The sequence below is a fragment of the Pleuronectes platessa genome, chromosome 2, assembly GCF_947347685.1.
Source record: "Pleuronectes platessa chromosome 2, fPlePla1.1, whole genome shotgun sequence".
In the NCBI taxonomy this organism is placed as follows: domain Eukaryota; kingdom Metazoa; phylum Chordata; class Actinopteri; order Pleuronectiformes; family Pleuronectidae; genus Pleuronectes; species Pleuronectes platessa.
Window position 1 is genome coordinate 29,837,056 of NC_070627.1, and position 16,017 is coordinate 29,853,072.

General features: G+C 42.2%; 1 protein-coding gene across 1 annotated transcript; it reads right to left on the reverse strand.

Annotated features, from left to right (window-relative positions):
* Positions 1-2,534: 2,534 nt before the first annotated feature.
* Positions 2,535-5,957, reverse strand: fezf2 (FEZ family zinc finger 2). The gene is made up of 4 exons (XM_053445071.1): positions 5,199-5,957; positions 4,837-4,971; positions 4,609-4,741; positions 2,535-2,782 (listed from the first exon to the last, which is right to left on the reverse strand). Exons 1-4 carry the CDS (start codon positions 5,955-5,957, stop codon positions 2,535-2,537), a joined length of 1,275 nt encoding a protein of 424 aa, XP_053301046.1.
* Positions 5,958-16,017: the final 10,060 nt, after the last annotated feature.

A 16,017-nucleotide genomic window follows, 5' to 3' on the forward strand; every position in this document is an offset into this window, starting at 1 on the left:
TCTCCTCCGCGGCCTCCTGCCTCTAATCTCCCCCCGCGTGGGCGCGCCTTAATTAAAGCTCCCGTTCGTCAATGAACGTGTTTGTGGATGTGGAGGCGGTTGCTCAGATGCTGGAGGTGCAGAAAGGGGGGAGGAGGAGGAGGAAGGGGAAAAGTGCAGAGAAAAGGACAACCTGCTCGCCTTTAGGTTGTTTACTGCTCCGACATTGTTGTTTGTCATGTCCCGCAGCCTGTGAGTGTGTTTGTGCGTGTGTGCGTTAGTGTGTGTGTATGTGTTTGTGTTTCTCACCACAATCATTGTTGGATAACAGTAAAACGTACAGGCTGATGATGTGGAACATCATTTCTCTCTCCGTGTGCTCAGCAGTAAATGCTGCTGCTGCTGCTGCTGCAGAACAGATAAGGTGCAGTGTGTGGATTCTCTCCCACAGAGAAATGTATGAAGATGATCCGTACGGCATCGAGTTCGTGTTGGTTTCTGTGAAAGGTTTACCTCACGGAGACATTCTACCATTTCAATATCATGTTTTCATTCTACATATCAGGGCACTTTTCCAGGCTCCCCTCTTCCCAGGAGATTTCTTTTCTTCGTCACTTATACAAGTTCTCGGATGGTGTTGGAATTAGTTTACTTGTTGTCATTCACCACTGACACTTTTAGGATTGAACAGTTAAATAAAAAAAAAAATACAATTCACTTGTGAACTAAATTTGATTTTTTTAACGAATGCATACAACTTGATGCAACTTTGCAATAAAGCAAAGTTAAGAATCCAGCTTGGAATCAAGTTCCAATGAGTTTTTGGACCAATATGTTGCGAGGCTCAGTAAACAGCCGAGAAAATAACACTGTACATTTGAATGTTACTGGAGCTGCAGTGACTGATATTGCCAGTCATTTTTCACAGTACAAGGCATTTGTACTTTTTTGAACAGATTGTCCACGAGCCCTTTAGTTACTTTTATTTAATTTGACATTTCGGTAGCTTTGCTCACCTATGTTCTGCGCCGTGTCTCTGATGCACACTGAGGAAGTAGGTGCACCAGGCATTCATGTGGCACTGTTAGCCCTGCCAGGCTTAGGCCTGTCCGACCTGGCAGAGCGCTAATTGGCTGTTAATAGAAAGAGCGCCATTTGGGTGCACGGATCTGCCTCTCGACAGAATGTGTGCAGGGATAATATTGTTCCAGGAGCCGTGCCGAGAATAACTTGTGCTCTATTAACGCAGGGGCCCAGATGAGGAGCTGCGGCCTGAGTGCTCCATTATCTCCTGTTCTGATGAGCGGCTTCGGATGCACACACATACACACACACACACACACACACACACACACACACACACACACACACACACACACACACACACGCACACACACACACACACACACACACCACCTCCTCCACTATCAAGCCTCCCGAGGCCGTTTATCTGGTTAATGTAATTCGCTTTCAAGGGCCCATGTTATCTCTGATCATTACGTCGGAGTCAAGTGTAAATGCGGCAGTATTAAGATCGTGTCTGTCAATAAATGGTGAAACAAAGTGGCTGCAGAGCATACACTAGAGCCAGACTGTGTCTATATGTGTGTTTCTAACAAAACTACAAAATGCAACACCAGCAAAGCTCAGGACACAAGGCCTTAATATTGTGGCTTGTTTGAAATATACATTTGAACATAATCATCATTTTGAAGAAAGACGCTCATCTTTGGGGCCTAGGCTGAAAACAGGTCAACATGTCTAATAAAAGGGAAAAGGGAACACAACAAACAAAACAAAAATATATCAGCAACTCAACACAACTGCTCACAAATGTCAGCAGATCTTTCAAACGTTGTTACTTTTAATGTTTGGTCAATCTGTGTCACTGTGTATTTGATTGTTTTGATTTGTGTGAGTTGTCTTTGGTCTTGTTACTTTTTCTGGAATTTTTTTTTCCAAATGTTCATGTATTTAAACATAATCACATGCACCAGTCAGCTAAAACCCCACACCAAAAATGTCTTAAGTCAAAACAACTTTCCTCAGTTTTATTTTCAAATGCCAAAAAATGGAAACAACATGGCTCAAACATTCAGTTTTCATTATAACTTATAACTTATTCATTCACATTAACAGTTGTTTATCTGTGAAATACACAACATGGGGAGGCATTCCCGGACAATTCACATTTTAAATATCATTTTTTCCATAACCTATTATTTACAGTTCCATCAAGGAGACAGACGATTGATCCCAATTCGTAACTGGCAATGCAGGATGAAATTCTGGACAGAAAAACTATAATATTCCTACAGTATGGGACCAGTGTTAAGTGTATATTGTTGTATCTTCATCTCTGGTCTTCATTCCCTACAGTGTCACTGTTGACACGAGGGTCCTAAAAGTCATCAGATTAGAAAGTTTTTGTTGAGGGCTCATTTCCAATTTTATTGGACTACCCCACCCTCTCCTTGGACTTTTCAACAGGGCCACAAGAGCCGGACACGAGTGTTTCTGAGGCCTCACAGTCCTAGGTGGGCTGTTTCCTTGGCTCAGCTCTGCAGCTGTCTGGCCTCTGTGGCCGCAGAGTAGACGTTGTCATGCAGCTTCCGGATGTGTTTCTTCAGGTCAAAGTTGCGGCAGAAGCCCTTGCCACAGGTGTTGCAGGTGAAGGGTTTCTTGTCATTGTGCGTGTGCATGTGGAAGGTCAGGTTGTAGATCTGGTGGAAGGCCTTGTTGCAGATGGAGCATTTGTACTGCTTCTCTCCGCTGTGTGTGAGCTTGTGGTTCTTGTAGTTTCCTAGAGAATTAAAAAAAGGGAAATAATCAGCACATGCATAAGAGGACAGGATGACTTAATACATGAAGACATTTATTTGAATGCAACAGTAGCTGCTGTAGTTTCAGCCTTGTTATTTTAAGTATCGCTTATTATATTATTTAACCTATAAAATGTCTTTATATGACAATAATCACATCTTAATTTCCTGGAACCTAAAGCCATATCTGTGCAATAATTCAATACCTAAAATACAAAAATACAAATCCACCTTTTGGTATTTTAACTAATAAAAAAACTTCTGACTGATCAATTCAGCTCTTAATACAAGAAACGTTTTGCATGTGAACAACGCAAAATCGAATTATTCACACTATTATTTTCACACTACATGAAAATGGAAAAATTTACAGAAAAGAATAAATCTTTCTCTTCAAAAATAAATTGAATAAATAAAGTGGAATCAAAATTAGAATGAATGCAGTTCTGCACTGACACAGACCAGCAGCTTCAATGCTGCCTCATGGAATTAAAACACACATTCATCAGAAATTACCTGTTGAAATGATAGAGCTATTACGCACCATGCAGCTTCTTATTTGTCTTGAGATCATTAAAAGATGCAGAGCAAGTCTGTTTGACTTTTTCTTAAAAAACTAAATATGTAATAATGATGGAGATGATGCTGTTGTCAAGAGAAGCTGAACAACCAAGCAGCACGTCTGAATGAAATGAGCTCACTGCTGAGACAACGACCGAAGATGGACAGTTTTTAATGGAGCGCTGAAGAGGACAGCGAGACCCGGTGCAATCCACTCGTCTGAGAAAGTGAGGATAAAAGAGGCCTTATTTTCCTCGCTTTTCTTTCCCCCACAAAGGTCAACAGTTCATGGTGAAGTTAGAGCCTCGTCTGTCCCTCCGCTCGGCCCAGCCTTCATTAATCAGGATTTTGTGTGCCGAAGTCAAGAAGTTGTCAAACTTTGTCAAAATCAAGCGCAGCGACAACGAAACAAAAAAGGCCCGAATCCCAACTTTGCCGGGGTCTCGCAGCTGACCCAGAGCAAATGCTGCGTCTTGAAGGGAGAATTAGTCCGTGCAAAGTGACATGTCCTATTTCCACTGATCGCTTCATGCTCATCGACGGGGCCTGCAATTATTTCCTCTTTCATTACACTCACAGACAACCGAGAGCTGCAGCATATGGTCATGCGTTCAGCCGCGATCCTATTTATTTCATCACACGACGAACTCCAGAGATTCCTTCACATGGATGTTTTCACTCTGTTCCACAGAAGTATAAACTGCTTCGAAAAATAAATACTCGTCCCAAAGTAAATTAAACAAAATACGAAAATTTTTATCTACACCTCTATTCAAAGTATGACTATATAAATAGCAACAATATTAATGATAAGACTCAACAAACAAATTAGCAAATTATAAAAAAATTAAAAAACTGAAAAAGAGATTTCTAAACTGATCGGGGAAAAAAAATCCAGTGACAAAAATGAAGTAAAGTGAGATCAATTTCCTTTTCTATGGAAATTATCTTTGTCTTAAAACAGGAAGATGAAAGGACAAATTACACTTCCATTTTTAAACATATTCGTTCCTATTAAAGTAAATATGATGATCTCTTTTTTTATTTTTTTCTCTCGTCATAAAAATACACAGAAGGACGAAGCAAAATATGAATTCAAAATTATACTGTATTGGCTATTTAGAGAGGAGTCCATGGCAACGAAATATTAGAGTTTTAATGATAATAATGGTATAAACTGATAGGGCAATGAAACAGTCTGACTTTAATGCTGATGTGAAGAAGACGTGAGTGATGGGGACTGTACCTTTCTGGTGGAAGCCTTTCCCGCAGAACTCACACACGAATGGTTTGTAGCCTGCGTGGATCCGTACGTGCGTGTTGAGCGTCGAGCTTCTGTTGAACGCTTTCCCGCACTGGTTGCATTTATGAGGCTTTTCCTTTATGGAAAAAAATATAACAAAAATAAAAGTTAAATATCGTTCAAACGAAGTCCGTTGTGTGATGTTGCAGCCGATAAATGAGGGATTTGCACCTGTGTGTGGATGATCTTGTGCCTGCACAGCGTGCTCGCCTGGCGGAATCCTTTGCCGCACACTTTGCACACGAAGGGCCGGGCCCCGGTGTGCACCGGCATGTGTCTGGTCAGGTTGTAGTGCGCGTTAAAAACCTGCGGACAACACAAACCCACCGAGGTTATCATTCTGAATTATGTGACATTTTTTAAGTGACAACATATCAGAAAATCTCGGACACAATCATTTTAGTTATATGTGTTATTTTTTCTTTTGAAGACAAATGTTCGTTTTAAATTCAGAAAGTTCGATTCCTTTTTTATTATTTGATTAAAAAACGCAGAATCTCAATTTAAAAATCCAACTCGTGTAAAAACTTTACCTTTCCACACACTTCACACGTGAAGTTTTTGGGTTTTCCGTCTGCGGCGCCGCTGCCGCTCACTTTGCTGTGCGTCTTGACGCCGTTCTTCTCTGCGCTCAGACCGTGGTTCTCCTTCACTATCTGGTCCAGCTGACCCGGCAGATGCTCCTTGTGCGGGTACTGAGGTGTGGGCAGTTTGTCGGCCCCAACCGCTGCCAGCTTGGCGTTCTCCAGCAGCAAGAGTCTGTGGTGCGCCGACAGAGAGGCCTGAGCCTGTGGATTGGACACCCAGTGTCCGGCCAGCAGCTCCGACTGATGGTACGCAGAGTCAAGGTAGTTGAGATAGTAGAGGGAGCCGCCGCTGGGCACGGCCACGGCCTGGTGGACGACCTGCGGCTTCACCACCCGGCTTCCCGACGTCAGCAGCGGCTGCTTCAGACTCGCCTCCGCTTTGCAGCACATGCCGCAGCTCCCTTTGCACGGAGCGGCGCCGGTGCCGCAAAAAGTTCCCCTGAAACTGGCTCTCCACAGCTCGGAGTAGTTCATCAGCGCCTTGGCCTGGAGGTCGTAGCTGAAGGGCTGCAGCGGGATCATGCAGGGGATCGGGCAGCAGAGACCGAGCAGCTTCTTCCCCTCTGCCCGCTCCTCCGCGCTCCCCTTCTGCTCCGAACTCTTGGACATGATCCGGTCTATGGAGAAGGCCAGCGACTTGGGAGCCGCGGACGGTCCGGTCCTACCGCAGGACATCACCGTCTCCTGCGAGGCAGAACTTGCCATGTTGATGTTGTTGTTGGTTTCGTGTTGTTTGCAGCAGCAGAGCAGAACTTGGTGTGAGCAACAACTGGTGTAGTCCGAGCCGCTCCTGCAGCTGCCCCGCGTCTTTTCACTCTCCTGAGCTCCCAGCAGAAAAGACAGGAGGACACATCACTTTAATAAGCACCTTGCTGTCACAGTGTCACGCATTTGCATTCAAATGGCCATCCCCCCTGCAACAATAGCATCCAGGGGTGATGGATTAATGCTCATTAACTAGTGCACACAAAATTAACAGGACATTACAGAGCTCGTTAGGGCAAAGGAAGAAGAAGAAAGAGGGAGGAAGACAGAGAGATGCAGTGATGAGGTGGAGAACGCGGGAGCATGAAGTCGGAGTTTACCTCTATTGGTCAGATGTGTGTGGAGAAACCTGCTCTCTGTCACATGTTGGCAGCGGCCGCTCCTCCTCTGCACGATCACTGTCTCCTGACATCAGCGGCACCCAACTCCTCAGCGACCGACAGGAGGCGACTTATCAACACGCACGTCACTGACACGCGCCCTTTAAAGGAGGGGCAGTGATTTATATCTGACACCTATGTTACCTACCTGCCAGTCAATATTCAACTAGTTCTCTCGGGGAAATGGTGGAAAATATTTAAATATTATGCTCAAAGTTGTGTCTCCATCTTTTAAGAATCATTTGAGCGCTTCTATAAAAGTCTTCCACTAACACAGTAACCATTCTTTTTCACTTTGGGATTTATTTTATTCCAGGAGAAAAGCTGCTAATCCTCGGTGATGGGATCCCTTCTTTTCCACGCCGGCTTATATACTTACTCAGTGTTGGTATAAATTCGAGGACGTCCAATTTCCACCTGTTTAAGAGCGGAGACTCCCTTTGGATCCCATTAAACGTTGTTCGTCCAATGCCCTCTATTCAAAAGAAGCAATTTTCCAAAGCGATTCAAGGCTCAACTCGGCACAGGGAGGAGGGAAAAAGGAAAGAAAAAACACAGGCTCTTTCACTTTTAGCCACTAAAGCACTGCGTGAACCTGGTTTTGTGATTTTTTTTTTCTTCCTGAAGTGGAGGGACGGATTAAAGAGGGGAGAGACAGGGAACAAGAAAAGACTTAGCTTGGTCAGAGGTATACAAGGACAAGTGAAAAGAGAGGCATTTGCTCTTAAGAGGCATACAACAAGTTTGCTGGAATCCACCGAGTTGTGTGGGAGCTACAATGAGCAGCAGACTCTCTTCTATTCGCCACAAGGGCCGCGTTGAATTCATGTGTTCGCAGGCCATTTTACCTGAGGGAGAGAGAGGAGCATTCAGGCTGCTCCACAACCAAGGGCGAGGGAGGGTGGGCTGTATGAACACAATTAGTTCTGACATTATAGTATTCAGTTTCACATGTTATTTTTCAAATCATTATCTAAAATATTATTAAGTTACAGTGCAACTTTGGGTGAAAACGTTGTAGCTTTTGAGATTTTCTCACATTGACACCAAACATTACGCTTTCTGACCCAGGCTATGGATATGCTCAATAGATACAGCTTGTAATAAGAGGGGTTACAAATAAGTAAATAAAGCAATGGAACAAAAAAAGTGCAAACCCTCTCCACACCCAGGCAGCCTTAATGTAGGGTCTTAAAGACGCAACTTTGTTTTAAAGGACAGTTATGAGTCATTTTAAACGAGGACCTGCATGCGAGCATGCCCAGCTGAGAACTGATTAATAGACACTTGTTTTGTGTATTTAACTAACCCTTAATACATCAGGGAGGCCCAGTGGGTCATTAGAGAAAAGGTTTACACAAAATCTGGACCAAGATCCATCTGCAACTATACACACTAGTTTTCTTATTAAAGTGAGAAACCTCTGAGAATTACACATTACAACATTACAATAAAAAAGAGGCTCAACAACTGATCTTTCACACTTTGGCAACCCATTATAAGTAAATAAACTTAAAAAATATGAGCAAGTCATTTATATGACATTTCTCCCTTTAACCATTTAAGATTTGATTAGAAAGTCAGTCTACAAGGTCCAGCTTCATGTTGCTGTGTTGACGTTATTGGAGGTCCTCCATCAGTCGCTTTGCACTGTCAGAGACTGAGGGGAACTTACTGTCCTGTTTGAGCTGCCACACACTTCACATGAAGCTTCATTATCATCATCACACCTTTAAGGGAATAATTCAAACCCTAGAGTTTGTGGCTATCAATTTTAAACATTTTAACATGCACAAATTTACCCATAAGTCATCTGGACATTTAGCTTTACAATCACTAGAATTAAAAAATTAGAATAAAAAGGCAATCATTTTAATTAATGTGTGAATTCAACATGGTTGGCAGCACAACAATTGCATTGAACTACCATATGTTACCATATGCATTGGATTTTATTGATTTAATTTTGTGGCCTTAAGAAGAGAGTTATTGAAAAAATCTGATTTCACCAATTGATCCCACTCTGCTTCTAGCCACTGACGGCTCCTTATACACTGTTGGTGGAAGGTGACGATTCACCTCCAGCTCTATAGACTTAGTGCCTTACTTAGCACAGCATGCCGCCGTCCTATAACACTAGATTTCCTATTAATAACCTTAAAAACGTCCCTTGTCTGTTTTGTTTTACACCTGCATCCCAGCATGGAAGGATTAATGCCTGTTGTCTTGGTGCTTCTCATATGGAAATGAGGCAGAAATACTCTAATTTGAGTTTATTCAGGCACAATTGCCAGCTCATCCACACAATAAACATTGATCCTATTGCTGTAACCCAGGCTCTTAGCTCCACCAGCAATTAGCTCAGGCATTGATTTAAGGGACTCTTGCCTCTTGCCTGCAGGCATGTGAGGGCCAGCATTCTGTCTGGATGGAGCAAACCCTTTCTTTTCAGTGCCAGTCTTAATTTTTTTAAATATAACATATTTTAAATACTGAATTTAGACCTAATGACAGATTTTTACGAGCTTACTTTTCTAATCAGTGATTTTATTGATCATTCCACCTACAGGCTCTGAGGAGAGAGGGGCTTTATTCCTATCATTCTGTTTTCCGTCTTTCAATGTTGTAAAACTTCTTGTCCTGTCAGAGGAAGGCCCAGAATATAAATTAAAGGTATACATCCCCACCTTAATGATTACAGGTGATATATTAGGCCTACTATATATCTGTTTTCTTTAAACCATCAATTTATTTTTTCGTGTAGAAAAGCTGACACATGAAACACTCAACAGTTTATTCCCTCTCCTTGGAACAACACTGATATTTTTGATGCATGTGCAGGTGTAGTGCAGTGCCTTCATTATATCAAATGTAAATTAGTCTTGAGTTTTCACACCTTCCTTGGTATTTTTCATACTTGTAAGAGTTAATGTAGCCTGTCTCAAAATAATTGACACCACCGTGATGAAAGGAAAACTCAACCCTCCTGCTGTTTAGTGTTCATGAAAATGGCTGTTTGGTTATCACAGGACCTATATGGTTTTCTGGTCATGCAACAGATTGTACACAGGGGCAGCAATCAATACCCCTGTCTCTGTTCCAGTATTTGTCAGGCTGCTGTTCACAAGGCAGTGGTAGTTGACCAGACTCTTTCTTTAGTTTAAATATTTTATACATTGATACACCGCTCTGTTTATGTGGGACACTATATTTTCTTGTGACTGTTGTGAATATTGTTATTTTCTTGACCTTCTGTTAAACTTCTGTTCATTCTGGAGGGACCCCTCCTCACCTGCAACTCTCTCTGAGGTTTATACAGTTTTCAACTTTTCAGTAGAGTTAAGGGCAGATGTTGTCACCTTAAGCCCTCTAATGAGGCTAATTATGATTCGTGAATACGGGCTATACAACAGAAAAGAACTAGATTTGTGTGGATGGAGAATCGAGTTTACCCACAGATTTCCCTGTGAAATGTTTCAGGGATGGTGATACAGGTGCATGATTCCCTATTGAGGTCATGGAGCACATCTTAAATTTTATGGACTTGTTTTGAATATGATGATTAGCAATTTTTCTGTGCGACTTTTGACATTGTACAAAAAGAATCAATACATCTCTCTTATTTATCATACTGAGGTTTCATCAGACTTTATTAAACTTCATTAATATCAAAATCAAAGCCGTGGTTTTGTGGCAACACAAGTGTAAGTGCTGAGGTCGTGTCCAGCAGTCTGTCTGTCTGCTTACTTCCTTCCTTTGCCGGGAAAAAGGAAGAAAAGTTTCTGGCAAGGATGCCAACGAAGAGGAAAACCTGGTGTGTCAAGGCGATGTGGTATGTTTGTGCTGGGAACAGCAGAACTGACTGCTTGACTGGATTTCTGCGTGAGTCTTTTTGGCAGCCTGGGCCTCCGTCCTGAAGCACTGTGGAGGTTTTTTCAGCCTGTCATGTGTCACCTGGCCTCCCGAACACCAACTCCACCCAGCACCCCCTCACTGCCATGTGGCCTGTCACTGCCTGGCCTCTGGCACTACATGCAAACCTGACAAGTTTGCCTTTGATGCTTTCTGCCAGAAAATCTTTGCACGTGGTTCCTGTTGAGGAAGCGTCTGTTTTAACATAAACTAGGGCCTTTTCTAAACTTTAACAACTAGTTTTGTTTCCATAGCTTAAGCTTTTGCCAGTTAGGTCTTCTGATTCCAATCGCCTTTGATATTGGACATCTGCTGATACTGAGTCCAGTCCCATTCTCAAACACATCTGCAGACACAATTGACCTGGGATAGATGTGCATGTACAATTGCAGAAGATATGCATTATGTACGGTGGCCCTGAGAGCTCAACGAACAGCAACTTAAGAAAACACATGCAAGTTAAGAAAACACATGCAAGTTGACAAAACCCAAGCAAAGTAAGAAAACATCTTCATCAAGTTCACAACACAACACATTAGAGAAACGCGCAGCAAATAGACAAACGCGCTGCAGATAGACAAACGCGCTGCAAATAGTGAAACACGCTGCAAATAGAGAAACGTGCTGCAAATAGAGAAGAAACGACAACGGAAGTGTTTCCAGAGGACAGCTAAAAGTGATGGACACTGCTGCCACAGCAGACACAAAAACGTCCAATACACCATACAAATTCGGTTCCACACATCGGTTGATGAAGATGTTTTCTTACTTTGCTTGTGTTTTGTCAACTTGCATGTGTTTTCTTAAGTTGCTGTTCGTTGAGCTCTCAGGGCCACTGTAATAATGTATGTGACACATTGAAATAACAGAAGCCATGTTACTATTGCACATTCATTTAAATACTAAACGTGCTGTTCAAAATGTTAACACTGAAAAGATATGAATGGCAATCCAACTGAGGGATGTGTCCCTCATTGCTCCGTTTTGTTAAGATTGTACAGTTTTTTGAGCAACCGTCTGGATTTTGTTAGAGCTATATCATTTATGCTGCTGTGGGCTTGTACCTTTGCTGTTTGTGAAAATGGCCAAGTTGAACCTTTAACTCAAGGATTCAAATGCTGAGTTATCTTCCTCTTGAAAAAAGTAGCGGCACAATGACCTCACTTTACAAAAATGTCCAAACACACCCACACTTGTGACATCCCGTGTGTTTGAGAGTGTATTTTCACCAGAATCTCTTTTCTTTCGCTCAGTGTGGTGTTGTCAAGTTAACAGACGCTAGTTCAATAGAGCAACCTGCCCCTCTGTTCACTTGAGCCTTCTACCCCCACCCCTCAACATTCTCCACATGGGCCACTTTTACGCTCCAGTCCCTTTTTACTCTCCTCTGCACACCCTTTTTTTCATGACCCCCTGTCTTCCCAGTGTTCGAGCCCAGTCCATTGAATGCCAAGATTTGAGTTTGCATTTGAACACATGGAGACTAGTTTTTCCCTGAGGACATTTGATTTCATTGGCCATGCAACGGAGGTTGCATTTAGGTTGCACTTATTATAAAGCTTAACTGTAGACCTACAGCGACCATGGGGGACAGGTTGTGGAGCTGTTATAGGTGAGCACTGTGACTGTCCATTGTATGACTCAGTGTCATCCGTTAAAAGTCAATTTAATATCTTGTCTGTCTTGGGAAATTCAGCATTTTAACCCTGTTGTAACACACTGCAGCACTGCTGTGAGCCGTAATGAAAGAAACAATGTATGGCTGTGCCTCAGGGGATAAAGAGAGTTGTCCTCTAACCAGAAGGTTGGCAGTTTGATCCCAGTCTTCCCGATTCCGCACGTGTCTATGGGAAGGATAATGAACCCCAAATTGTGGCCATAGAAAGTGCTACCCATAGATGCACTGTATGGATGTTGGTGTAAATGGTCATCAAGACAGAAGGCTCTATGTGAATCATACCATTTACCATTTTCTTTAAACACTTATTTTTCTAAGGTGATTGATGGAAATACTAGAAGTTCCGATTAAAATATTGAAGTTGATGCTAAATTAATATGATATGCATTCCAGGTCAAGGACTCTTGAACCTCAAGATTTGTATTTTCCTAGAGAAGAAGTATGCTAGTAGTTATGCTTGCAACATGACGAGGGCTGAGGGTGGAAAATGGTGAATAAGGGCTATACAAATACAATTTGATTGATCGATTGATCGATCTCTCTGGGCTGCTGGATCTATAGCAATACTAATATCTGAACAGAGGTGTTTCCTAGAGCCAATCATCTTAGGTCAAGTACAGACTTTAGCTACAGAGAGTAGTTTAATTTTAGCCATTATACAGGGTGTAGTGGTGCCCAGTGGTTATACTCTTGAATTATGCTTCAGAGGAAACCTGACCAGCAAGGTATAAATGTGTAAATGTGATCGTGACATGTTGCATCAATACTGGCCCACAGGGTAGACTATGGCATGAGGCATGATACACAACTCCCTGAGAACTACATGATTGCCCATTTGAAGTCAATCCTTAGACCTCAATAATTTCACTAGCATTGGACTATTATTCTCTCATTACAAGTAGTCTATGGACCATTAGTTTCTTTTGTAAAATGTCCCTTATGCTGATTTGCAACAGGAAGTGTAGGCCAGAGTGTGCCACTAATATCAAATTAACATTATTAATTAACATAGGGCGGCTGTGGCTGAGGGGTAGAGTGGTCGTCGTCCAACCTGAGGGTCGGCGGTTCGATTCCCAGTCTGACCCATCTGCATGCCGAAGTGTCCTTGGGCAAGATGCTGAACCCTGAATGGCCCCCCATAGAATAACAAAGTGCTGTGATTAGATGCACTGTGTGAATGGGTGAATGTAAAACTGTACTGTAAAGCACTTTGAGTGGTCATCAAGACTAGCAAAGCGCTATATAAATACAATACCATTTACCATAGGGGAAAGTTTGTAAATATTACTTGATAAATGTTGCCATTCTCAAATGCTACAAATATAACTATATAATAATAATAATTATTATTATTTATGAAACTACTATGATAATTCCACTATATGGTATTAACACATCTAAAAGTTATTAGATTAAAAGTGCTCGCAAATTCATCATCCTCTCTGATATGTAGGTGGGGGACTGAGTGCATACCTGTGTGGGCGCTGAACTCCCATCACTCCCTGAGCTGCTGGCGAGCAGCACCCAGGTAGTAGCATGGGGTCCTTTCTGCTGAAATCGATGTTTGGGTAGCTCTCTCCATGTTTGAATTGCATGAGACGGCAGTTTTCAATTAGTTAAACAGGTAGTCAGGTAAAGGGCAGGTCATATTAGTGTATGATGCGTACCACAGGGGATTCAGAGGTGGGTTATGCTATGCTGATTGAGAAAATAAGTGGGTTTACGCTGTTTACCTTTTTTTACCCTGCACTACACCGCTGCCCCTAATTGTGTGAGGCCAACCTGGTGAATTGATTTTATTTCCGAGAAGACAGAATGAGTTGCAAAGTGTGCTCTGGTTTACATCTTATGTTGACACTTTATTTGTATTCAGCTAAAAAAGCAAACCTGAAGTTAGGATAATTAAGGAAAACATAAGTTGTTGTTTCATCTGTACTGCTGACACAGTGAAAACACAAAATGACTCAACTTCCTTTAACAACAAGAATTTTTTGGTTTGTTGGCATCTAGTGTCACTATGTCACAGCACACCTGTACATCATTTTGTTAGTCATAAGGGTCTCAGAGAAGTCATTTGAACTGTTTGGCCACAAGAGAATTTTATGCAAAGTGCATTTTGTTTTTTATGACTGTGACTCTTTTCATCATTTCTGCATCAGTGAAGGACTGAAGCAGCCCTACATGTTTTCTCCTGATTTATTCAATCCTTATAGATCAACACAGGTGTGTGTGTGTGTGTGTGTGTGTGTGTGTGTGTGTGTGTGTGTGCGTGTGTGCGTGTGTGTGTATGCAGCCTCTGGCTCTTCAGTGAGTAAGTTGAAGAGAGCCTCCCTCATAGGTCCTTGGGCAGCAATGAGGGACAGAAGATGTCCTCTGAACACCAGTGCACATACAGTCCAGAGGCAGCCAGGGGTTTTAAACTCACAAAATGAATTGCTGCGCCCACAGGCTCTGGCTGCAAAGACATACATGGTGCAGGAATGAAGGCCTAATTGTATTTGGCGGGGAATATGCAGATGATGCATTCCTGTCCAAGTTCATTCAAATCTTGCGAATCACAAAGGTCCATTGACAGGACCAGCTCAGCCCTTTTTTGGAGCCCTTAAAATGGAATTCTTCTAAGGTATAACTGTACAGTCACAATGTAGCTTGGTAATAGTGTCATAGATCATATTAAATGGCAAGGTACATAACACTGATTCAGCTTCATCTCCAGGTCAGCAGGGACATTTAACCAATCAAATATGTCACAATATAGTGTCAATACGGTTAGAAAAGTAACTGTATTGATACTATCTTGAGATGCACATATCCATGTCCAAAGCAAAATAAAGGTTTTACATGTGTTATTTTTGAAAAAAACATGATTGATTAGAATAACCTCATTAAAAGTGTAAATCTTAAATTAATAATTTTTTCCCAATAAATAAACCTGCAGGAGAACATCTAACTGACTTGTTTCCCTTTCCCATTGATACGTTTAGCAGTTCCAGTTAAAGTTTGTGTGTATGGGGAAAATATCTGGTCAAAAGAGATGTGCACAATCAAATGTGCCAGCAGGGGGGAGGATTAACTCCTGACATCCATCTAATAATAACAGTGGCCTCAGCAGTCCCTCTTTAAGACTGTGATACTGTTGATCCCCATATGGGCGTTTACTGTATATGACCATGAAACAGGACAAACAGTCCTGTGTAATATTCATCCCTGAGGTATCACAATCTGCCCGCATGTCTTGCCTGAACATTGTGCGAGATTGCTTTAAACTGTAAGCCATTCTTTTCATGGAAAAGATCTAAAATTAATCAGCAGGCTTGTTGTCTCCTCTTAAGGCCATGATAAGAAGGTTTTGGTGCAGGGGGAGGCGAAACATAAGAGGCTTTGGGGGGGCGCTTTTAATAAAAGGATCTGACATCTACCTGCCCTCTCAAATGGCAGGCAATTTTGACACTTCTGGCACGCAAAGCAACCACATAAAAATAAACACATCTCCTGGGCCTGTAGGCCTACTCTGTTTATGTTTAAGGACACAGTGGAAAGCATTGTAAATGAAATGCCTCTTCAAAACAAATCACAGGCCAATTTATTTGGCAGCTTGAATGTCTGCACATGGGCTGATTTCTATCTTCATCTTTTCATTTTCCTGTTGTCATTATCCACACGTATCATGTCAGAGACGGTTTGATGGAATCAATGTGTCGGAACGGCTTGTTCTCACATCCGCATTAGCACACGACTCCCCGCAGTACAGCAGTGGCCTGTCAGCGCACAGACTCAGGAACAGTTCTCACTGTGACAGTCAGTTGGAGATTCTTTTTATTTTGATACTGTTGTCATTTCCCATTTCCCCACTTGATTGGGGCTTAAAAGCCAAAGAAGCTCAGATCGTGCCGGCATAAAACTCCAGGCACATTAATCCATCCTGGTGTTGCCTCTCGCACAGAACTGCCCAATCATGTCAGGCTATTCATGGGGAAATTAAATGAATAGTATTCAGAAGCATCTCTGCATATTGGATTTTAAAATAGGT